This window comes from Arachis stenosperma, chromosome 3 (assembly GCF_014773155.1).
Source record: "Arachis stenosperma cultivar V10309 chromosome 3, arast.V10309.gnm1.PFL2, whole genome shotgun sequence".
In the NCBI taxonomy this organism is placed as follows: domain Eukaryota; kingdom Viridiplantae; phylum Streptophyta; class Magnoliopsida; order Fabales; family Fabaceae; genus Arachis; species Arachis stenosperma.
Window position 1 is genome coordinate 16,121,975 of NC_080379.1, and position 24,182 is coordinate 16,146,156.

General features: G+C 33.4%; 2 protein-coding genes across 2 annotated transcripts; one reads left to right on the forward strand and one right to left on the reverse strand.

Annotated features, from left to right (window-relative positions):
* Positions 1-217: 217 nt before the first annotated feature.
* On the forward strand, positions 218-4,924 carry LOC130965309 (leucine-rich repeat receptor-like protein kinase TDR). Its single transcript, XM_057890065.1, has 2 exons — positions 218-3,115; positions 4,224-4,924. Exons 1-2 carry the CDS (start codon positions 436-438, stop codon positions 4,664-4,666), a joined length of 3,123 nt encoding a protein of 1,040 aa, XP_057746048.1. The 5' UTR covers positions 218-435; the 3' UTR covers positions 4,667-4,924.
* Positions 4,925-21,518: 16,594 nt separating this feature from the next.
* LOC130965575 (zinc finger protein ZAT1-like) lies at positions 21,519-22,292 on the reverse strand. The gene has a single exon (XM_057890343.1). The coding sequence runs from the start codon at positions 22,290-22,292 to the stop codon at positions 21,519-21,521; it is 774 nt and encodes a 257-aa protein (XP_057746326.1).
* Positions 22,293-24,182: the final 1,890 nt, after the last annotated feature.

Genomic DNA, 24,182 nt, shown 5'->3' on the forward strand with positions numbered 1-24,182 from the left:
GGGAGCAAAAAAGAAAAGGTGGAAAAAGAATTCACCAACAAAATTTAAAATAAATAAATAAAGTATATGGGGATTGGATTGATATCAGACAAAGGTAGAATACACTGAGGTGAGAGAAATTGATGACATGATTTTAGGATCTTCATATAATAATAAAGGAGGAACTAATAGTGTTGTTTGTAGAAGCTAAGATGATAATAATGAAGTAGTAGAACAAGTAGAGAAAACTTTGCCACTCTCTCTCTACTATTCTTTTATGTATGTCCACCAACAAAACCCACTGAAGCAAATTATCATGATGAAACTCCCTCTGCACCCTGCACTCCAAAAAAGTGATTGTCTTCCTCATCAAAACCTTCATTCCCTTAAATCTACTACCTCCATAAACACCACCATAACCATATTCTCATCCACAACCTTTTCCACCCCAAAACCATGAAGACACCTTTCTTCTTTTCCTTCTCCCTCTTCTTCTTCTTCTTCTTCTACTGCCACACCCTACTTGTCTTCTCTGCTACCACCTTACCCCTCCAACTCATCTCTTTACTCTCAATAAAATCATCCCTCATAGACCCTAACAACATCCTCCATGATTGGGACCCTTCTTCATCCTTCTCCTCCAACACCGAAAACCAAGACCACCCTATATGGTGTTCATGGACAGGCATCATTTGCCACTCAAAAACATCACAAATCACCACCTTGGACCTCTCAAACCACAACTTCTCAGGCACAATCTCACCCCAAATCAGGTATCTAACTACCCTCAACCACTTGAACCTAAGTCGGAATGTCTTCAGTGGAACCTTCCAAGCTGCAATCTTTGACCTCAGCGAACTCAGGACTTTGGATATCAGCCACAACTCCTTCAACTCAACGTTCCCACCGGGGATATCTAAGCTCAAGTTCTTGAGAGTCTTAAATGCTTACAGCAACAACTTCATTGGACCTCTCCCACAAGAACTCTCCATGCTTCGCTTCCTTGAACACCTCAACCTTGGAGGAAGCTACTTCAATGGCACAATCCCACCAAGTTATGGCTCCTTGGCCAGACTCAACTTCTTATACCTCGCCGGGAACTCATTGGTAGGTCCAATTCCACCGCAACTAGGCCACCTCAGACAGCTACAACACATGGAAATTGGTTACAATCCATTGGAATCACCATTACCAACAGAGTTAGCAATGTTAACAAATCTCAGCTACTTGGACATCTCAAGTACTAACATCACAGGTCCTCTGATTCCAGAACTTGTTGGGAACTTAACAATGCTGGAGACACTGTTGCTGTTCAAGAATAAGTTAACGGGTGAAATCCCAAGAAGCATAGGGAACTTGAAGTTACTGAAAGCTCTTGATTTGTCGGATAACAAACTCACGGGTTCAATTCCGGAAGAAATCTCAATGCTGAAGGAACTCAACTTCTTGGGCTTGGAACTGAACAATCTAACAGGGTCAATTCCACAAACAGTTGGTGACCTTCCAAACTTGAACTTCCTCCTTCTCTTCAACAACTCACTCACCGGAATTCTTCCTCAGAAGCTCGGCTCCAACGGTTTGTTACAGAAAGTGGATGTTTCAACCAACTTTCTAGAAGGTCCCATTCCTCCAAACCTCTGCAACGGCAACAACCTCAACAGGCTCATCCTCTTCTATAACCGTTTTAACGACTCGCTTCCGAGTTCACTTGTTAACTGTATCTCCCTCTCCAGGGTTCGCATTCAGAATAACCGCTTCAACGGTCAAATTCCGTTAGGTCTTGGTCAACTCCCTAACCTGACGTTCCTTGACATCAGCGACAACGAATTCACCGGGCGAATTCCCGAGGATTTCGGCAATGCCGTAAGGCTTCAGTTCTTGAACATCTCCGGCAACGCGTTTGAGAGCGCGTTGCCGAGCAACATATGGAACTCCACCAGCCTCCAGATCTTCTCCGCTGCGGGTTCCAAGATCACCGGTGAGATTCCCGACTTCGTAGGGTGCAAGAACATATACAGGATCGAGTTGCAGGGGAATTCACTCAACGGAAGCATTCCGTGGGATATTGAAAACTGTGAGAAGCTGATTCAGCTGAATCTTAGTAGAAACTCGCTCACCGGAATCATTCCATGGGAAATCTCGGCGCTGCCTTCGATCACCTACGTGGATCTCTCGCACAACTCGCTCACCGGAACTATTCCTTCGAACTTCAACAACTGCACCACGCTAGAGAACTTCGACGTGAGTTTCAACTCCCTCACCGGACCTATACCTTCGTCGGGGATCTTCCCGAACCTCCACCAGTCGGAATTCTCCGGCAACCCCGGCCTATGCGGCGGCATGGTCGCGAAGCCATGCGCGGCTGAGACGCTAGGTTCGGAGGACAACCAGGTCGACGGTCGACGACAGCAGCCGAGGAAAACTGCCGGCGCGATCGTGTGGATCGTTGCGGCGGCGTTCGGGATCGGAGTTTTCGTCCTCGTAGCGGGGACACGGTGCTTCCACGCGAATTACGGCCGCCGTTTCGGTAACGACGGGCAGGAGATGGGACCGTGGAAGTTAACGGCGTTTCAACGACTGAATTTCACGGCGGAGGATGTGTTAGAGTGTTTGTCGATGTCTGATAAGATCTTAGGGATGGGGTCCACTGGAACGGTTTACAGGGCAGAAATGCCAGGTGGTGACATCATAGCGATTAAGAAGCTGTGGGGAAAGCAAAAGGAGAATATCCGACGGAGGAGAGGGGTGCTTGCTGAGGTGGAGGTGTTGGGGAACGTGAGGCACAGGAATATAGTGAGGTTGTTAGGGTGCTGCAGCAACAGAGAGTGCACCATGCTGCTTTACGAGTACATGCCCAATGGGAACTTAGATGACTTGTTGCATGGCAAGAACAAGGGTGATAATCTCGTTGCTGATTGGTTCACTAGGTACAAGATTGCCCTTGGTGTGGCGCAGGGGATTTGCTACCTTCACCATGATTGTGATCCTGTTATCGTGCATCGTGATCTTAAACCTAGTAATATATTGTTGGATGCTGACTTGGAGGCCAGGGTGGCAGATTTTGGGGTGGCTAAATTGATCCAGACCGATGAATCCATGTCTGTCATTGCTGGATCATACGGCTACATTGCCCCCGGTGAGTTTCCTAACTGGTCTTCATTATAATCATTACATAACTGAAGTGCATGCTAATTTGTTCGTTTTTTATGTTTAGACTTCATTCATTCATTCATTCATAAACTGCTTAATCTTCCTAAATTAAGTGAATAAAAGAAACGTATATAGCGACTAGCGAGTATAGTTTGCTGAATACTAAATTCACTTTGCTAGCTCGAACTAATTTAGTTGAAGTATAGTTTGTCATTTTCAATATTGTGACTGGAGCTCATGGTCCACGAAGAAATAGTATGCATGGATATTAAATGGTGATGGAGTGTGCAAGAAAATGCTCTTATTGGTGGAACTCTTCTATATTGAACACTTTGGAAGAGTATCAAGTAATTAATTGGGAAATTAGCTTGTTAAAATAATTATAAGAGCTATCATACATGCATGTTGACTCTAAGATGAACTAGTAAGTCATATTATAGTATATCTTACTTTATTTTATATAATAACTGCCTTTTTTTATTTCTTCCCTCTTTTTTCTCAATCTCTATAAAATTTATTTGTTTCTCTCTCTCTCTCACTTACAATGGTGTGACCACAAGTGTTCAAAGTGAATGTACAAATAGAATGCTTGGTGTGCAATGTGAATGGTGAAGGCAACTTTGGAGGGTGTGGTCAAAATTGGCATGGCAAGGTGGTGCAATGTGGTTGGCAGTGTTATCTAAGAAGAGAGGCGCTTGGGACTTTTCATGACCAATTTCGGTGCATGGGTTCTGAGCACTACTGCGCATGGATAGGCAGCTCTTTTTTTATTTATTTGGTGTTTCACTTTCACACGTTGCTTTTTATCAAAGATCTTCAAATATTAAAGGGGACCACCTAAGAATATTGTCAATTCTCATTAACTCTTTGAATCATGAGGATGTTGACTTTGGTCTTTGTGATGAGGCAATCCCATTAAAGTAATTAACAGCCTCTGGATTTGGACTTAAATGTTTTTTTAATGCTCTTATGTGTTGTCCTGTTCTCATAAAATAAATTAAATTCATAACAAAGTGGTACTTGATTAGAAGGCTAATAGTCTAATACCCTTTTTTGTTTTTTGTTTTTTGTTTTTTTGTCTCTTTTTACCTCAGAATACGCCTATACTCTTCAAGTGGATGAAAAGAGTGACATTTACAGCTATGGGGTGGTGTTAATGGAGATCTTAAGTGGAAAACGTTCAGTGGATGCAGAATTTGGAGATGGGAATAGCATTGTTGATTGGGTGAAGTCAAAGATAAAGAGCAAAGATGGGATAGATGATATATTAGATAAGAATGCAGGTTCAGGGTGTTCCTCAGTGAGGGAAGAGATGATACAAATGCTTAGAATTTCATTGCTTTGCACAAGCAGGAACCCAGCTGATAGGCCTTCAATGAGGGATGTAGTGTTGATGCTTCAAGAAGCCAAGCCCAAAAGGAAGTTGCTGGATCTGGATAGTATTGTTATAGGTCGATGTGGCGGCGGCGGCGGGGACAATGTGGTGGTTGGTGGTGGTGAAATTCCTTTGGCACAAAAGGCCACGGCGGAAAGCTAATTAATGCAATATGTTCATATATGATTTCAATGTTTTTCTCTTTTTATATATTTTTTTTCTTTTCCTTTTTTTTTTGGTGGGGATTTTTTTTCTTATTGTGGGGGGATTGGTATAGGAGAAAGTGATTTTCTATTTTTTAACTTTCAATGGAATTTCAAGTGTTACTTGTCCTTTTTTTTTTTTCTATCTTATTTCGTTTATATATTGTTATGACTCTATTAATATGCCATATGTATAATTAGAGAGTGTGAAGGCTTGGAGCAGTAACCAAATTGGGAACCAGCAATAGCTACTAGTGAGCATGTGAAGATGATAAAAAGAAATATCGAAAAGACAAACAAAGATACAGTTAAAAACTGTTTCAATTAATATGGATTTGCATTGAGGACAATGATTCCAAGAAAATAAATTTAAATCAATTGCATATTATGCATATTTTTGGGAGGGGGTGGGGGGAGATAAATACTAATGGTGTCAAATTTATTCCAAAAAATATCAAAATTGAATTCATGAATAAGAGAAAATCGCTATGTATGTAGTATGTGATCATTTTATAGTGTGTTTGGTCTTGTGTTGATTTCAGGTGAAATAAATTTCTTATTAGTTTACTTTTGTTGCATATAATTTAAGTTTGGGTAATGCTAGGGCTAAGACTTTTAAGTTTTAGCATTAAAAATGAAAAAGTTACTCAGTATTAGTACAAATGTAGAAAAAAAATGTATTGATCACTTAAATATTTTTTATTAAGTTATTCCTTTTAAATCTAGCTAAAAATTTATAGTAGTTTACGGCGGAAAAAAAATTCAAGGCTAGGGTATACTTCACAAGGCATGGTGCACAACATACCATAAAACATTAAACAATTTAGATTAATGGACCATCAATAATTTTAAGGTATTTAGTCCAAAATATCATTTTATTAAATATGCAATTCAGTTTTTATATTTTAAACTCTTACAGTTGAGCCTCTAAACTCTCTCTCCCTCTCTCTCTCTATATAATATAATTGGATTCTCATAGATCAAGAAATGTTAAAAGAAAAATATTCCTAAATATGTTGGGATTTGAAAATAAGCTATTGATAGTTGTGGAAGAAAAGAAGATTAGCAGAGTAAGCAGTTAAATTGGGAAGGGAAGGAGAGAAAACAAAAGGTGATATAGAATTATAGATATTTACATTGTATGAAGTTTAGTTTATTAATAAGGCAAATTTTTGGGTATAGATAGAGGAGACAAATCAACACATGTAAATTTATGCTAAAAGTGTGTGTGAGTGACAAATGTCTCATGAAAGAACAAGATTTGGATTGCAATAGTTGTATTAGTACCAGTGTTATCAGTTTTACGCCACTGGAAAGTGTTGTGATTCAAACAAGGTATTTAAATTAATTAATTGGGTTATGTTAGATGTACATTAAAATTAGTTACTAAAGTCATCAACAGGTATAAAGAATCTAGTTTGAAAAACGAACAAGAACAATATTAGGTTTGGGCTTCCCAATTTATTGAACCAGAAAATAGTTTAACCCATTTAATCCTATTAGAAAAAAAAAACCATTTAATTGGGCTTAGTCCTTGGGCTTCTCTATTGTGGTCTCTACTGTTTTCATTATCAATGAAGACGGAACAACTGCTTGCTTAGTTGCTGCTTCTTCATATTTTTAATCTCATATTTTTAATTTGATCACCAAATCATTTTAGAGAGAGAACTTATTGTTCTTTATTGACAATGTGTTTGTTTGGACGCAATTAAATTAATAAAAAATATATTTTTTAATAAAAAATGTCTTTTTTTATTTTTTAGTGTGTTTACAAATTTTTAATAATAAAAATAAAAATACTAAAAAATAAAAAAAAATTATGAAAAGTTATAATTTATATCTTTTTTTAAAAGATCAATTTTTTTAAAAATATATATTTTTTATATAATAAATAAACAAAAAAATATTTTTATTATATTTTACCCAAACATAATTGATAAATAAAAAAATATTTTTATATAAAATATCTAAACATAAAATCACTTTTATTTTAGTGAAAGATCTTTTAAAAATATACCATTTAAATTTTTTTTTCAAAAATAATACCTAAACAAACCTAATATATACTCTCTCTCTCTCTAAAATGGTTCCCTAAATGTGTTTTTTCTTCTTATTTTAAGTTTGTTTAGCTAAAATAAAAAAAAAAAAAAACAATTTTGTCTCCATAACTTAATAATTCTAACACTCCTTTGAATGTTACACTATATGTGACATTAATGAATAAATATTTAGTTTAATTCATATCTAACTACATTATTATATTTACAAATTAAATTCAACTAATTTATTTTTACTAATTTCGTCCTCATTTAAAAAAATAAATAATTCTTTAAGATATTCTTTTAAATTTCATTATTTTGACCTAAAATCCACATAAAAAACTTTTATTCTCTTTTCAATCTTATTTTAATTCATCATAATTATTCATATAAAATTAAGTTGGATTTGGTGTACAATATAAAATTTTTATTTTTATTGCTTTTTAAACAAAATTTTACAAGAATAAAATTACAAACTAAACTGCCTTAGTATTTTTCTTACATTTTTCCATGATTGGGTTTTTTACGGTATATTTGTTCCCTTTGGGTTAACGAGTTTTCACCCACTCTTTGATAATCAAAATGCAATGCACATTTCGCGAGGCCAATTTTTTAACTATACTATATGCATACGAAAAAAAAAGGTTATTAAATTATTTAATTTATATTATAAATTAAATAACATATAAATTTATATATAAATATATAATGATCGGGGTTTTATATACACATGTTTTTTATTTTTTATTGAAAAATGAATATTCTCGTTCTCATTATAATTATATTCTATTCTCATTTTTATCACATTCATACAAAAAAAAATATAATAGGAAAAACCTATGCATGATTGCAACAAAACCTATGCATGATTGCAACATTTTTTAAATAGTAATGATATTATGAAAATAATTTTAATGCAAAGTAATTTTATATGTGTATCTAATTATGTAATACTATATCAACAAAAATAATTTTCTTTTATATTGATCACATAAATGGACATCCAAAAAAATAGATACGATTACACGTATAAATGTTTTATACCGTTAAGTGTATTTTTTTTTCTTGTTTTTGATATTTTGTTATTATTGTTCAGGGAAAAAGTCTAAACAAAGAGACTAAAGAATCTAGTTAGAAAAACAAAAAAGAACAATATTGGGCTTGGGCATCCCTATTTATTGAACCAGAAAATAGTTTAACCCATTTAATCCCATGAGAAAAACAAATTCCATTTAATTGGGCTTAGTCCTTGGGCTTTCCTATTTGTGGTCCCTACTGTTTTCATTATCAATGAAGACGGAACAACTGCTTGCTTAGTTGCTGCTTCTTCTTTGCTTCTTTATTTTTTTCCAATTTTATTTATTTTTTCACAGTTACGCTTGCCGCATGGATTTCCCGTAGGTAATAATGATTTGATTTCAATATTTTGGTTATTTTCTTTTTTAAAATCTCATTTATTCTTTTGGTTCGCCTTTGTAGTTGCATGTGTTAATCAACCGCTATCTCCATCGCTTGTTGCTTCTGCACTTTCATGTTCTTGCGCTGTAAGTATCATCATTATTCTAATGCATCTAGTTTTTGCAACAAATAATTTTTCTCTTCTGACTCTATGGATCAAGAATTTGTTATTGTGAATGTTGCTTCATCTTTGTTCTGATTTATCCAATATGTACAATATAGGGTTTGCACATAATTTGATATGGAGCAAGTTTCACTCTTTCATTTCATGAAGAAGTTGATTCATGGTTATTCTTATCTTCAAGTAATTTCATTATTTCTATTTTGATTGAGGTAATAAATGGTTTATCCAGGTACAGGTTGCTGGTTGTTCTATACCAAGTTCTTTGTGCTTAACAATTTTCTTGATTCAATATGTTTGATATATCAAGTATAAGTATGTGTTATTAAGCCATTTGATTATTGAAGATGTTCATGCTCCATTTTTCTCTATGGTCCATTTTTGGCCATGTTGCATACTTAATTTTGGAAGATACTTGGCTGTTTGGAATGAAGGGGGATCGTTTTCTGATTTCTTCTGCTACGAACGTAAGATAAGCACAAGGAGTTAAATGTTTTAATTGAAACTGTTTTTTAGTTATTCTGTATTTTGTTTGGATTTTTGCTACTTGGATTAAATTTTGGTACTTTAGCGTGAATGGGGAATAGAGGCATTTATTCCTGATATTTGTTGATTATAGTTTTAGGAGGCAATGGCTCATCTAGTTGGAAGTCTTACACTTCATTATTCTTATCCTGAGACAACTTATGATTTAAAAGATCACAAATTAGGGGATCTATGTTTCATATATATATGCTCGTGATTTGTGAATGTGTCTTAAGTGTTTTAGTGAGAGAATTTGAATGATTTTCTCGGTGCTTAAAATCTACATCCACTTATGCCAATATTGGGCTTGGGCTTCCCTATTTATTGAACCAGAAAATAGTTTAACCCATTTAATCCCATGAGAAAAACAAAATCCATTTAACCCATTTAGTTAAAACAAAAAAGAACTAAAGAATCTAGTTAGAAAAACAAAAAAGAACAATATTGCGCTTGGACTTCCCTATTTATTCAACCAGAAAATAGTTTAACCCATTTAATCCCATGAGAAAAACAAAATCTATTTAATTGGGCTTAGTCCTTGGGCTTCCCTATTTGTGGTCCCTACTGTTTTCATTATCAATGAAGACGGAACAACTGCTTGCTTAGTTGCTGCTTCTTCTTTGCTTCTTTATTTTTTTCCAATTTTATTTATTTTTTCACAGTTACGCTTGCCGCATGGATTTTCCGTAGGTAATAATGATTTGATTTCAATATTTTGGTTATTTTCTTTTTTAAAATCTCATTTATTCTTTTGGTTCGCCTTTGTAGTTGCATGTGTTAATCAACCGCTATCTCCATCGCTTGTTGCTTCTGCACTTTCATGTTCTTGCGCTGTAAGTATCGTCATTATTCTAATGCATCTAGTTTTTGCAACAAATAATTTTTTTCTTCTGACTCTGTGGATCAAGAATTTGTTGTTGTGAATGTTGCTTCATATTTGTTCTGATTTATCCAATATGTACAATATAGGGTTTGCACATAATTTGATATGGAGCAAGTTTCACTCTTTCATTTCATGAAGAAGTTGATTCATGGTTATTCTTATCTTCAAGTAAGTTCATTATTTCTATTTTGATTGAGGTAATAAATGGTTTATCCAGGTACAAGTTGCTGGTTGTTCTGTACCAAGTTCTTTGTGCTTAACAATTTTCTTGATTCAATATATGTTTGATATATCAAGTATAAGTATGTGTTATTAAGCCATTTGATTATTGAAGATGTTCATGCTCCATTTTTCTCTATGGTCCATTTTTGGCCATGTTGCATACTTGATTTTGGAAGATACTTGGCTGTTTGGAATGAAGAGGGATCGATTTCTGATTTCTTCTGCTACGAACGTAAGATAAGCACAAGGAGTTAAATATTTTAATTGGAACTGTTTTTTAGTTATTCTGTATTTTGTTTGGATTTTTGCTACTTGGATTAAATTTTGGTACTTTAGCGTGAATGGGGAATAGAGGCATTTATTCCTGATATTTGTTGATTATAGTTTTAGGAGGCAATGGCTCATCTAGTTGGAAGTCTTACACTTCATTATTCTTATCCTGAGACAACTTATGATTTAAAAGATCACAAATTGGAGGATGTATGTTTCATATATATATGCTCGTGATTTGTGAATGTGTCTTAAGTGTTTTAGTGAGAGAATTTGAATGATTTTCTCGGTGCTTAAAATCTACATCCACTTATGCCAATATTGGGCTTGGGCTTCCCTATTTATTGAAACAGAAAATAGTTTAACCCATTTAATCCCATGAGAAAAACAAAATCCATTTAACCCATTTAGTTAAAACAAAAAAGAACTAAAGAATCTAGTTAGAAAAACAAAAAAGAACAATATTGGACTTGGGCTTCCCTATTTATTGAACCAAAAAATAGTTTAACCCATTTAATCCCATGAGAAAAACAAAATCCATTTAATTGGGTTTAGTCCTTGGGCTTCCCTATTTGTGGTCCCTACTGTTTTCATTATCAATGAAGACGGAACAACTGCTTGCTTAGTTGCTGCTTCTTCTTTGCTTCTTTATTTTTTTCCAATTTTATTTATTTTTTCACAGTTACGCTTGCCGCATGGATTTTCCGTAGGTAATAATGATTTGATTTCAATATTTTGGTTATTTTCTTTTTTAAAATCTCATTTATTCTTTTGGTTCGCCTTTGTAGTTGCATGTGTTAATCAACCGCTATCTCCATCGCTTGTTGCTTCTGCACTTTCATGTTCTTGCGCTGTAAGTTTCGTCATTATTCTAATGCATCTAGTTTTTGCAACAAATAATTTTTCTCTTCTGACTCTGTGGATCAAGAATTTGTTGTTGTGAATGTTGCTTCATCTTTGTTCTGATTTATCCAATATGTACAATATAGGGTTTGCACATAATTTGATATGGAGCAAGTTTCACTCTTTTATTTCATGAAGAAGTTGATTCATGGTTATTCTTATCTTCAAGTAAGTTTATTATTTCTATTTTGATTGGGGTAATAAATGGTTTATCCAGGTACAGGTTGCTGGTTGTTCTGTACCAAGTTCTTTGTGCTTAACAATTTTCTTGATTCAATATGTTTGATATATCAAGTATAAGTATGTGTTATTAAGCCATTTGATTATTGAAGATGTTCATGCTCCATTTTTCTCTATGGTCCATTTTTGGCCATGTTGCATACTTGATTTTGGAAGATACTTGGCTGTTTGGAATGAAGGGGGATCGTTTTCTGATTTCTTCTGCTACGAACGTAAGATAAGCACAAGGAGTTAAATGTTTTAATTGGAACTGTTTTTTAGTTATTCTGTATTTTGTTTGGATTTTTGCTACTTGGATTAAATTTTGGTACTTTAGCGTGAATGGGGAATAGAGGCATTTATTCCTAATATTTGTTGATTATAGTTTTAGGAGGCAATGGCTCATCTAGTTGGAAGTCTTACACTTTATTATTCTTATCCTGAGACAACTTATGATTTAAAAGATCACAAATTGGGGGATCTATGTTTCATATATATATGCTCGTGATTTGTGAATGTGTCTTAAGTGTTTTAGTGAGAGAATTTGAATGATTTTCTCGGTGCTTAAAATCTACATCCACTTATGCCAATATTGGGCTTGGGCTTCCCTATTTATTGAACCAGAAAATAGTTTAACCCATTTAATCCCATGAGAAAAACAAAATCCATTTAACCCATTTAGTTAAAACAAAAAAGAACTAAAGAATCTAGTTAGAAAAACAAAAAAGAACAATATTGGGCTTGGGCTCGCCTATTTATTCAACCAGAAAATAGTTTAACACATTTAATCCCATGAGAAAAACAAAATCTATTTAATTGGGCTTAGTCCTTGGGCTTCCCTATTTGTGGTCCCTACTGTTTTCATTATCAATGAAGACGGAACAACTGCTTGCTTAGTTGCTGCTTCTTCTTTGCTTCTTTATTTTTTTCCAATTTTATTTATTTTTTCACAGTTACGCTTGCCGCATGGATTTTCCGTAGGTAATAATGATTTGATTTTAATATTTTGGTTATTTTCTTTTTTAAAATCTCATTTATTCTTTTGGTTCGCCTTTGTAGTTGCATGTGTTAATCAACCGCTATCTCCATCGCTTGTTGCTTCTGCACTTTCATGTTCTTGCGCTGTAAGTATCGTCATTATTCTAATGCATCTAGTTTTTGCAACAAATAATTTTTTTCTTCTGACTCTGTGGATCAAGAATTTTTTGTTGTGAATGTTGCTTCATATTTGTTCTGATTTATCCAATATGTACAATATAGGGTTTGCACATAATTTGATATGGAGCAAGTTTCACTCTTTCATTTCATGAAGAAGTTGATTCATGGTTATTCTTATCTTCAAGTAAGTTCATTATTTCTATTTTGATTGAGGTAATAAATGGTTTATCCAGGTACAGGTTGCTGGTTGTTCTGTATCAAGTTCTTTGTGCTTAACAATTTTCTTGATTCAATATATGTTTGATATATCAAGTATAAGTATGTGTTATTAAGCCATTTGATTATTGAAGATGTTCATGCTCCATTTTTCTCTATGGTCCATTTTTGGCCATGTTGCATACTTGATTTTGGAAGATACTTGGCTGTTTGGAATGAAGAGGGATCATTTTCTGATTTCTTCTGCTACGAACGTAAGATAAGCACAAGGAGTTAAATGTTTTAATTGGAACTGTTTTTTAGTTATTCTGTATTTTGTTTGGATTTTTGCTACTTGGATTAAATTTTGGTACTTTAGCGTGAATGGGGAATAGAGGCATTTATTGCTGATATTTGTTGATTATAGTTTTAGGAGGCAATGGCTCATCTAGTTGGAAGTCTTACACTTCATTATTCTTATCCTGAGACAACTTATGATTTAAAAGATCACAAATTGGGGGATCTATGTTTCATATATATATGCTCGTGATTTTTGAATGTGTCTTAAGTGTTTTAGCGAGAGAATTTGAATAATTTTCTCGGTGCTTAAAATCTACATCCACTTATGCCAATATTGGGCTTGGGCTTCCCTATTTATTGAAACAGAAAATAGTTTAACCCATTTAATCCCATGAGAAAAACAAAATCCATTTAACCCATTTAGTTAAAACAAAAAAGAACTAAAGAATCTAGTTAGAAAAACAAAAAAGAACAATATTGGGCTTGGGCTTCCCTATTTATTGAACCAAAAAATAGTTTAACCCATTTAATCCCATGAGAAAAACAAAATCCATTTAATTGGGTTTAGTCCTTGGGCTTCCCTATTTGTGGTCCCTACTGTTTTCATTATCAATGAAGACGGTACAGCTGCTTGCTTAGTTGCTGCTTCTTCTTTGCTTCTTTATTTTTTTCCAATTTTATTTATTTTTTCACAGTTACGCTTGCCGCATGGATTTCCCGTAGGTAATAATGATTTGATTTCAATATTTTGGTTATTTTCTTTTTTAAAATCTCATTTATTCTTTTGGTTCGCCTTTGTAGTTGCATGTGTTAATCAACCGCTATCTCCATCGCTTGTTGCTTCTGCACTTTCATGTTCTTGCGCTGTAAGTATCGTCATTATTCTAATGCATCTAGTTTTTGCAACAAGTAATTTTTCTCTTCTGACTCTGTGGATCAAGAATTTGTTGTTGTGAATGTTGTTTCATCTTTGTTCTGATTTATCCAATATGTACAATATAGGGTTTGCACATAATTTGATATGGAGCAAGTTTCACTCTTTCATTTCATGAAGAAGTTGATTCATGGTTATTCTTATCTTCAAGTAAGTTCATTATTTCTATTTTGATTGGGGTAATAAATGGTTTATCCAGGTACAGGTTGCTGGTTGTTCTGTACCAAGTTCTTTGTGCTTAACAATTTTCTTGATTCAATATGTTTGATATATCAAGTATAAGTATGTGTTATTAAGCCATTTGATTATTGAAGATGTTCATGCTCCATTTTTCTCTATGGTCCATTTTTGGCCATGTTGCATACTTGATTTTGGAAGATACTTGGCTGTTTGGAATGAAGGGGGATCGTTTTCTGATTTCTTCTGCTACGAACGTAAGATAAGCACAAGGAGTTAAATGTTTTAATTGGAACTATTTTTTAGTTATTCTGTATTTTGTTTGGATTTTTGCTACTTGGATTAAATTTTGGTACTTTAGCGTGAATGGGGAATAGAGGCATTTATTCCTGATATTTGTTGATTATAGTTTTAGGAGGCAATGGCTCATCTAGTTGGAAGTCTTACACTTTATTATTCTTATCCTGAGACAACTTATGATTTAAAAGATCACAAATTGGGGGATCTATGTTTCATATATATATGCTCGTGATTTGTGAATGTGTCTTAAGTGTTTTAGTGAGAGAATTTGAATGATTTTCTCGGTGTTTAAAATCTACATCCACTTATGCCAATATTGGGCTTGGGCTTCCCTATTTATTGAACCAGAAAATAGTTTAACCCATTTAATCCCATGAGAAAAACAAAATCCATTTAACCCATTTAGTTAAAACAAAAAAGAACTAAAGAATCTAGTTAGAAAAACAAAAAAGAACAATATTGGGCTTGGGCTTCCCTATTTATTGAACCAGAAAATAGTTTAACCCATTTAATCCCATGAGAAAAACAAAATCCATTTAATTGGGCTTAGTCCTTGGGCTTCCCTATTTGTGGTCCCTACTGTTTTCATTATCAATGAAGACGGAACAACTGCTTGCTTAGTTGCTGCTTCTTCTTTGCTTCTTTATTTTTTTCCAATTTTATTTATTTTTTCACAGTTACGCTTGCCGCATGGATTTTCCGTAAGTAATAATGATTTGATTTCAATATTTTGGTTATTTTCTTTTTTAAAATCTCACTTATTCTTTTGGTTCGCCTTTTTAGTTGCATGTGTTAATCAACCGCTATCTCCATCGCTTGTTGCTTCTGCACTTTCATGTTCTTGCGCTGTAAGTATCGTCATTATTCTAATGTATCTAGTTTTTGCAACAAATAATTTTTCTCTTCTGACTTTGTGGATCAAGAATTTGTTTTTGTGAATGTTGCTTCATCTTTGTTCTGATTTATCCAATATGTACAATATAGGGTTTGCACATAATTTGATATGGAGCAAGTTTCACTCTTTCATTTCATGAAGAAGTTGATTCATGGTTATTCTTATCTTCAAGTAAGTTCATTATTTCTATTTTGATTGGGGTAATAAATAGTTTATCCAGGTACAGGTTGCTGGTTGTTCTGTACCAAGTTCTTTGTGCTTAACAATTTTCTTGATTCAATATGTTTGATATATCAAGTATAAGTATGTGTTATTAAGCCATTTGATTATTGAAGATGTTCATGCTCCATTTTTCTCTATGGTCCATTTTTGGCCATGTTGCATACTTGATTTTGGAAGATACTTGGCTGTTTGGAATGAAGGGTGATCGTTTTCTGATTTCTTCTGCTACGAACGTAAGATAAGCACAAGGAGTTAAATATTTTAATTGGAACTGCTTTTTAGTTATTCTGTATTTTGTTTGGATTTTTGCTACTTGGATTAAATTTTGGTACTTTAGCGTGAATGGGGAATAGAGGCATTTATTCCTGATATTTGTTGATTATAGTTTTAGGAGGCAATGGCTCATCTAGTTGGAAGTCTTACACTTCATTATTCTTATCCTGAGACAACTTATGATTTAAAAGATCACAAATTGGGGGATCTATGTTTCATATATATATGCTCGTGATTTGTGAATGTGTCTTAAGTGTTTTAGTGAGAGAATTTGAATGATTTTCTCGGTGCTTAAAATCTACATCCACTTATGCCAATATTGGGCTTGGGCTTCCCTATTTATTGAACCAGAAAATAGTTTAACCCATTTAATCCCATGAGAAAAACAAAATCCATTTAACCCATTTAGTTAAAACAAAAAAGAACTAAAGAATCTAGTTAGAAAAACAAAAAAGAACAATATTGGGCTTGGGCTCGCCTATTTATTCAACCAGAAAATAGTTTAACACATTTAATCCCATGAGAAAAACAAAATCTATTTAATTGGGCTTAGTCCTTGGGCTTCCCTATTTGTGGTCCCTACTGTTTTCATTATCAATGAAGACGGAACAACTGCTTGCTTAGTTGCTGCTTCTTCTTTGCTTCTTTATTTTTTTCCAATTTTATTTATTTTTTCACAGTTACGCTTGCCGCATGGATTTTCCGTAGGTAATAATGATTTGATTTTAATATTTTGGTTATTTTCTTTTTTAAAATCTCATTTATTCTTTTGGTTCGCCTTTGTAGTTGCATGTGTTAATCAACCGCTATCTCCATCGCTTGTTGCTTCTGCACTTTCATGTTCTTGCGCTGTAAGTATCGTCATTATTCTAATGCATCTAGTTTTTGCAACAAATAATTTTTTTCTTCTGACTCTGTGGATCAAGAATTTGTTGTTGTGAATGTTGCTTCATATTTGTTCTGATTTATCCAATATGTACAATATAGGGTTTGCACATAATTTGATATGGAGCAAGTTTCACTCTTTCATTTCATGAAGAAGTTGATTCATGGTTATTCTTATCTTCAAGTAAGTTCATTATTTCTATTTTGATTGAGGTAATAAATGGTTTATCCAGGTACAGGTTGCTGGTTGTTCTGTACCAAGTTCTTTGTGCTTAACAATTTTCTTGATTCAATATATGTTTGATATATCAAGTATAAGTATGTGTTATTAAGCCATTTGATTATTGAAGATGTTCATGCTCCATTTTTCTCTATGGTCCATTTTTGGCCATGTTGCATACTTGATTTTGGAAGATACTTGGCTGTTTGGAATGAAGGGGGATCGTTTTCTGATTTCTTCTGCTACGAACGTAAGATAAGCACAAGGAGTTAAATGTTTTAATTGGAACTGTTTTTTAGTTATTCTGTATTTTGTTTGGATTTTTGCTACTTGGATTAAATTTTGGTACTTTAGCGTGAATGGGGAATAGAGGCATTTATTCCTGATATTTGTTGATTATAGTTTTAGGAGGCAATGGCTCATCTAGTTGGAAGTCTTACACTTCATTATTCTTATCCTGAGACAACTTATGATTTAAAAGATCACAAATTGGGGGATCTATGTTTCATATATATATGCTCGTGATTTGTGAATGTGTCTTAAGTGTTTTAGTGAGAGAATTTGAATGATTTTCTCGGTGCTTAAAATCTACATCCACTTATGCCAATATTGGGCTTGGGCTTCCCTATTTATTGAACCAGAAAATAGTTTAACCCATTTAATCCCATGAGAAAAACAAAATCCATTTAACCCATTTAGTTAAAACAAAAAAGAACTAAAGAATCTAGTTAGAAAAACAAAAAAGAACAATATTGGGCTTGGGCTTCCCTATTTATTCAACCAGAAAATAGTTTAACCCATTTAATCCCATGAGAAAAACAAAATCCATTTAATTGGGCTTAGTCCTTGGGCTTCCCTATTTGTGGTCCCTACTGTTTTCATTATCAATGAAGACGGAACAACTGCTTGCTTAGTTGCTGCTTCTTCTTTGCTTCTTTATTTTTTTTCAATTTTATTTATTTTTTCACAGTTACGCTTGCCGCATGGATTTCCCGTAGGTAATAATGATTTGATTTCAATATTTTGGTTATTTTCTTTTTTAAAATCTCATTTATTCTTTTGGTTCGCCTTTGTAGTTGCATGTGTTAATCAACCGCTATCTCCATCCCTTGTTGCTTCTGCACTTTCATGTTCTTGCGCTGTAAGTATCGTCATTATTCTAATGCATCTAGTTTTTGCAACAAATAATTTTTCTCTTCTGACTCTGTGGATCAAGAATTTGTTGTTGTGAATGTTGCTTCATCTTTGTTCTGATTTATCCAATATGTACAATATAGGGTTTGCACATAATTTGATATGGAACAAGTTTCACTCTTTCATTTCATGAAGAAGTTGATTCATGGTTATTTTTTTCTTCAAGTAAGTTCATTATTTCTATTTTGATTGAGGTAATAAATGGTGTATCCAGGTACAGGTTGCTGGTTGTTCTGTACCAAGTTCTTTGTGCTTAACAATTTTCTTGATTCAATATATGTTTGATATATCAAGTATAAGTATGTGTTATTAAGCCATTTGATTATTGAAGATGTTCATGCTCCATTTTTCTCTATGGTCCATTTTTGGCCATGTTGCATACTTGATTTTGGAAGATACTTGGCTGTTTGGAACGAAGGGGGATCGTTTTCTGATTTCTTCTGCTACGAACGTAAGATAAGCACAAGGAGTTAAATGTTTTAATTGGGACTATTTTTTAGTTATTCTGTATTTTGTTTGGATTTTTGCTACTTGGATTAAATTTTGGTACTTTAGCGTGAATGGGGAATAGAGGCATTTATTCCTGATATTTGTTGATTATAGTTTTAGGAGGCAATGGCTCATCTAGTTGGAAGTCTTACACTTCATTATTTTTATCCTGAGACAACTTATGATTTAAAAGATCACAAATTGGGGGATCTATGTTTCATATATATATGCTCGTGATTTGTGAATGTGTCTTAAGTGTTTTAGTGAGAGAATTTGAATGATTTTCTCGGCGCTTAAAATCTACATCCACTTATGCCAATATTGGGCTTGGGCTTCCCTATTTATTGAACCAGAAAATAGTTTAACCCTTTTAATCCCATGAAAAAAACAAAATCCATTTAACCCATTTAGTTAAAACAAAAAAGAACTAAAGAATCTAGTTAGAAAAACAAAAAAGAACAATATTGGGCTTGGGCTTCCCTATTTATTGAACCAGAAAATAGTTTAACCCATTTAATCCCATGAGAAAAACAAAATCCATTTAATTGGGCTTAGTCCTTGTGTTCCCTATTTGTGGTCCCTACTGTTTTCATTATCATTGAAGACGGAACAACTGCTTGCTTCGTTGCTGCTTCTTCTTTGCTTCTTTATTTTTTTCCAATTTTATTTATTTTTTCACAGTTACGCTTGCCGCATGGATTTCCCGTAGGTAATAATGATTTGATTTCAATATTTTGGTTATTTTCTTTTTTAAAATCTCATTTATTCTTTTGGTTCGCCTTTGTAGTTGCATGTGTTAATCAACCGCTATCTCCATCGCTTGTTGCTTCTGCACTTTCATGTTCTTGCGCTGTAAGTATCGTCATTATTCTAATGCATCTAGTTTTTGCAACAAATAATTTTTCTCTTCTGACTCTGTGGATCAAGAATTTGTTGTTGTGAATGTTGCTTCATCTTTGTTCTGATTTATCCAATATGTACAATATAGGGTTTGCACATAATTTGATATGGAGCAAGTTTCACTCTTTCATTTCATGAAGAAGTTGATTCATGGTTATTCTTATCTTCAAGTAAGTTCATTATTTCTATTTTGATTGAGGTAATAAATGGTTTATCCAGGTACAGGTTGCTGATTGTTCTGTACCAAGTTCTTTGTGCTTAACAATTTTCTTGATTCAATATGTTTGATATATCAAGTATAAGTATGTGTTATTAAGCCATTTGATTATTGAAGATGTTCATGCTCCATTTTTCTCTATGGTCCATTTTTGGCCATGTTGCATACTTGATTTTGGAAGATACTTGGCTGATTGGAACGAAGGGGGATCGTTTTCTGATTTCTTCTGCTACGAACGTAAGATAAGCACAAGGAGTTAAATGTTTTAATTGGAACTGTTTTTTAGTTATTCTGTATTTTGTTTGGATTTTTGCTACTTGGATTAAATTTTGGTACTTTAGCGTGAATGGGGAATAGAGGCATTTATTCCTGATATTTGTTGATTATAGTTTTAGGAGGCAATGGCTCATCTAGTTGAAAGTCTTACACTTCATTATTCTTATCCTGAGACAACTTATGATTTAAAAGATCACAAATTGGGGGATCTATGTTTCATATATATATGCTCGTGATTTGTGAATGTGTCTTAAGTGTTTTAGTGAGAGAATTTAAATGATTTTTTCGATGCTTAAAATCTACATCCACTTATGCTCTTGAAATATTTTTGTTATCCATAAGGTTTTGAAGCAAACAAGGGTCTAGTTAAAAGAAAGTATATATATATATATATATATATATATATATATATATATATATATATATATTCATAATTTTAGGTAGTATGTCTAAGAACTCCTGTAGTGCATCTTTAATGCCATACACTTGAGTTTTGCTTGTATCCATATACATTATAAAAGTTCCCTATGTGACACCATTCAACTTTCTCTGTCAGTTAGGCTTCGCATTTCCCCATTTTGGTTATTTGTCTACTGTACAGTTTTGTTGTCTTCTCGTTTTTCTAATTTACATGGGCCGTATAGAGGTTACCATGCATTCACAGCCTTCCCCAATATTTCGGAGATAAAACAATAGTAGCATATCTAAACTTTGGTGATAGATTGGACTGCTCTTTTTCCCCCCTCTCAGACTCAAAATCAGTGGTTTTTCAGGTGTTTAAATTAGATGTTGCTTTTTGGTAGCAGTATCTTCAATTTCAAACAACCTACCAGAACTAAAATGCTATCAAATTTTTAAAAAGTGCTTAATTCATCAAGGTTGTCTTTCTTTTTGTAGAAGCCTTGAAACTAGTTGTAGTTATCAGATTATCAACATTGGCATTTTTCTTTCATATGGTTCAACTTATAACGTTTTCTTCTAAGATTTTAAGAAATTTGAACATTTTTTTAATCAAAACCCCTGCCTATGATAATTAAAAAGAAATTTGTTTGTTGTTCTTATTGAGTGAGTAAGTTACATATGATGTGTATTTTACAAATTTTTCATATAACACAACAGTCCTATAGGCTAAGTCAAAGCTTGGGGAGTAACACACATGCATTGTGCTGGTATAAGTCATAGAATAATATGAAAAATTCCATTTTCCCTTTTCCTGTGGAATTCGTGTACCCTAATGAAGCCAAAGATTCTAGGCTTTCTACAGTTTCAGCAACCATGCAAAGATCCAAAGTGGGAGCCAACAAAGTTTGAACTGTGTGAAATTATGACAAATAGCAGGCCAAACAGCAAGAACTAACAGACAAGGAAGATAGAAACCACTAGCAACTACAACACTTAATCTCAAATTATTACAATGACCTAAAGCATATAAATTCTTAACATTGAGAACTAAACACAGTGTAGAATAGTGTACAAAATCACAAACTAACTTTGTAATTTTTTTTTCTCATTTGCTTAGTCATGAAGCTTAGATAATTATTTTCCATTGCCCATGGTTGGAAAATTGATTTGGCCAACATCTTCATCATCTCTAAAAGCTGGAAAATTAAGGTCTAGCGACTTGTCCACAAATTTATTCTGAGCATTAGCAACCTTAGGGTTGTTTAAGTGTACCTTTTTGTGCCCGCCGAGTGCTTGTTTAGATTTGAACATCTTGGAGCACGATGGGCATTCGACTGTTTTTTTATCTAAACACCTGAACTTAACTTGAGTGGGAGTCTGAACAAGTAAGGCATCTTTGCCATTTTCATTATCTTTTGTAAACATTTGGTTGGCTCCCTCCATCTCTTTGCTTGCTGGCCAATTATCTTTGGAAAGCAATATCAAGGACCTAGCTGCTTCTTTTGCACGAGGGGTTTCAGATGTTGAACTCTCTTGTTTTGGCTCAGATCTTTTCTCAACTGCTTTAATAATTTGTCGGCGACATTTGGATCTTTTACGGGTTGGGTTTTTAGGGTATGGCAGAAATCTATTTTCTATGTTTACTTTTGAAAAAAAGGCTAAGAAGCTGTGTTTCGGAGATTGAAGATTTTGTGCTGGTTTCTTTTCGGGATGGAAATTCATTGAGGAAGGAGCTTGAATTGCATGGTTGGTTAACTTGGTAGAGTTGTCAAGTGCTTGATTCTCTGGGTCAGGCTTGGGAGGTATTGGCAATTTGACCAAGTGAGATCTCATGTGGCCCCCTATGGCTTTTCCGGTGGAGAAACACTTATTGCAGATTTTGCAGGTTATGTTGTTATTTTTCTCCATGTTCACTAAAATTCCAGAAACTCGAATACTTCCTCACCGAGTGCTTGTAGGATGAGTGCATGCTGAGTCGAGGAACTTAAAAAGGAGTAGGTGGCAAGTGTTCCAATTGCAAAAGGAATAAAATCACAAAAGACAATAATAATGTTAGATATGTTAGCGGTCAATCACCTCCTCATCTATAACGATCGCAAGCATACAAAGTCTTCTCTCACCGGATGGATTAAACTATACGGATTAAACGACGACGTACTATTACTTTGGTCTCACTGGCGGTTTGGTTTATTTCCTATATTTCGAAGCATTTATATTGTTCCTATACATTAGGTTTATATGAGGAAATTAATAATTATTTAAGATTCGGATTTTCGTTTGCATTTTATATTTGTTGGCATTTGGCAACTTAAGAAAGAAATAGTAGCATATATGAACAGGTGGTTTGGGGAAAATATTTGGGCTGCCCATATATCTATTTCTGTTATATACTTTTCCACTCCTTCATCCCTGCTTAAGTTTTGCTTGAATTCTATTATCCACTATTTGACCATGTACTCAATTTTTTGTTAGTCGAGTTGCAGGCATAATATACTCTATGCATCAGCTTACAGATAGGATATTTTCATTCAAAATGGAAGGAAAACAGTATTTGGATAAAGTTCAGTCCTACATTGCTTGGAATATTGTTGAGATAGATAGCCTTTATAATGTTTCGGCAATGGACATTGGGCAATTCTTCTCCCATGAGCTAGTTTTCAGGTTGGAGTCACATCCATCTATTATTATCTTAAGATGTTTTAAAAGCCTATATTGTGATGATACAGTTGACGGCATTTGTCTAGTATTGCAATTGCAGAAGTCATAGGCATGAGGGAGGTGTATTTTGTCCAACTAAATTTGTTTAGGAATGTATATTAATGGCACAGCCTTTATAATAAATTGGACTATTCTTCTTAGAAAATAATTTTGATCACTGGTCATTGTAATTTGTGTAAAGTAGTTTTATGCATATATCCAATTACTTAATGTCACGTATGCAAAAATAATTATTTTTTTCATTGATTGCGTGAATAATCATTTAAAAGAATAGATATAATTAGACAATTATATAAAATATTTTGTGCAGGGTTAGGACTATTTTAAAAGATAGTAAAACACAAATTTGTCATGTTATTTTTTTATTTGGGTAAAGTATATATATTTTGTCTCTGAAATTTGTCAATAGTTTCAAAAATACTTCTAAAATATATTTTGTTTTAGAAGTTTTCGATTTACATCAAATATATTTCTGACAGCTAAATTTTCAGAGTTTAATACTAATCTAATAATAATGCATGATAATTATGTCTAGTTTGTTTGTGTTGATTGTTCTTGTGAAATTATTGTTGAATTAGTTATAAATTTTTGAAAAGTTAGCTGCTAAAGGTATATTTGATGCCAATCGAAAATTTTAGGGATAAAATTAAAATAAAATAAAATTTAAGAATATTTTTAAAATTTTTGATAAACTTTAAAAACAAAAAATATACTTTATCATTTCTATTTTCAAGTTTCATTGGATAATATTAAAATTATTTAAATTTAACAAAATAAAGGACATAATACAAAAAAAAAATCAAGAATAGTTTTATTATGTAAAAAGACAAGGAGAAAGTATGAAAGTTTACTTTTCTATTAGTTAGAATGGGACCCCAAATTTCATGTATATATGCTATTTCGAATGATTGAATTCAAAATATAATTCTGAAGTAATTTTTTGGTAACAAGAGATCAAAGAAAAGCAAAAAACATAGCTAGAATAAAATTAAGATATATCTTGTTAAAGAAGATCCCCAAACTCTCCAAGACCACAGGAGCTCGGGTTCATGTTTACATTGGCACATCTCACTATGGCAT

What these genes read in the sequence shown, in the direction of transcription:
- LOC130965309 (XM_057890065.1), top strand. Translation starts at nt 436, where the DNA reads ATGAAGACACCTTTCTTCTTTTCCTTCTCCCTCTTCTTCTTCTTCTTC. An exon ending in ATACGGCTACATTGCCCCCG is followed by an intron (nt 3,116 to 4,223) that starts GTGAGTTTCCTA and finishes TTTTTACCTCAG; the next exon opens with AATACGCCTATACTCTTCAA.
- LOC130965575 (XM_057890343.1), bottom strand. Translation starts at nt 22,292, where the DNA reads ATGGAGAAAAATAACAACATAACCTGCAAAATCTGCAATAAGTGTTTC.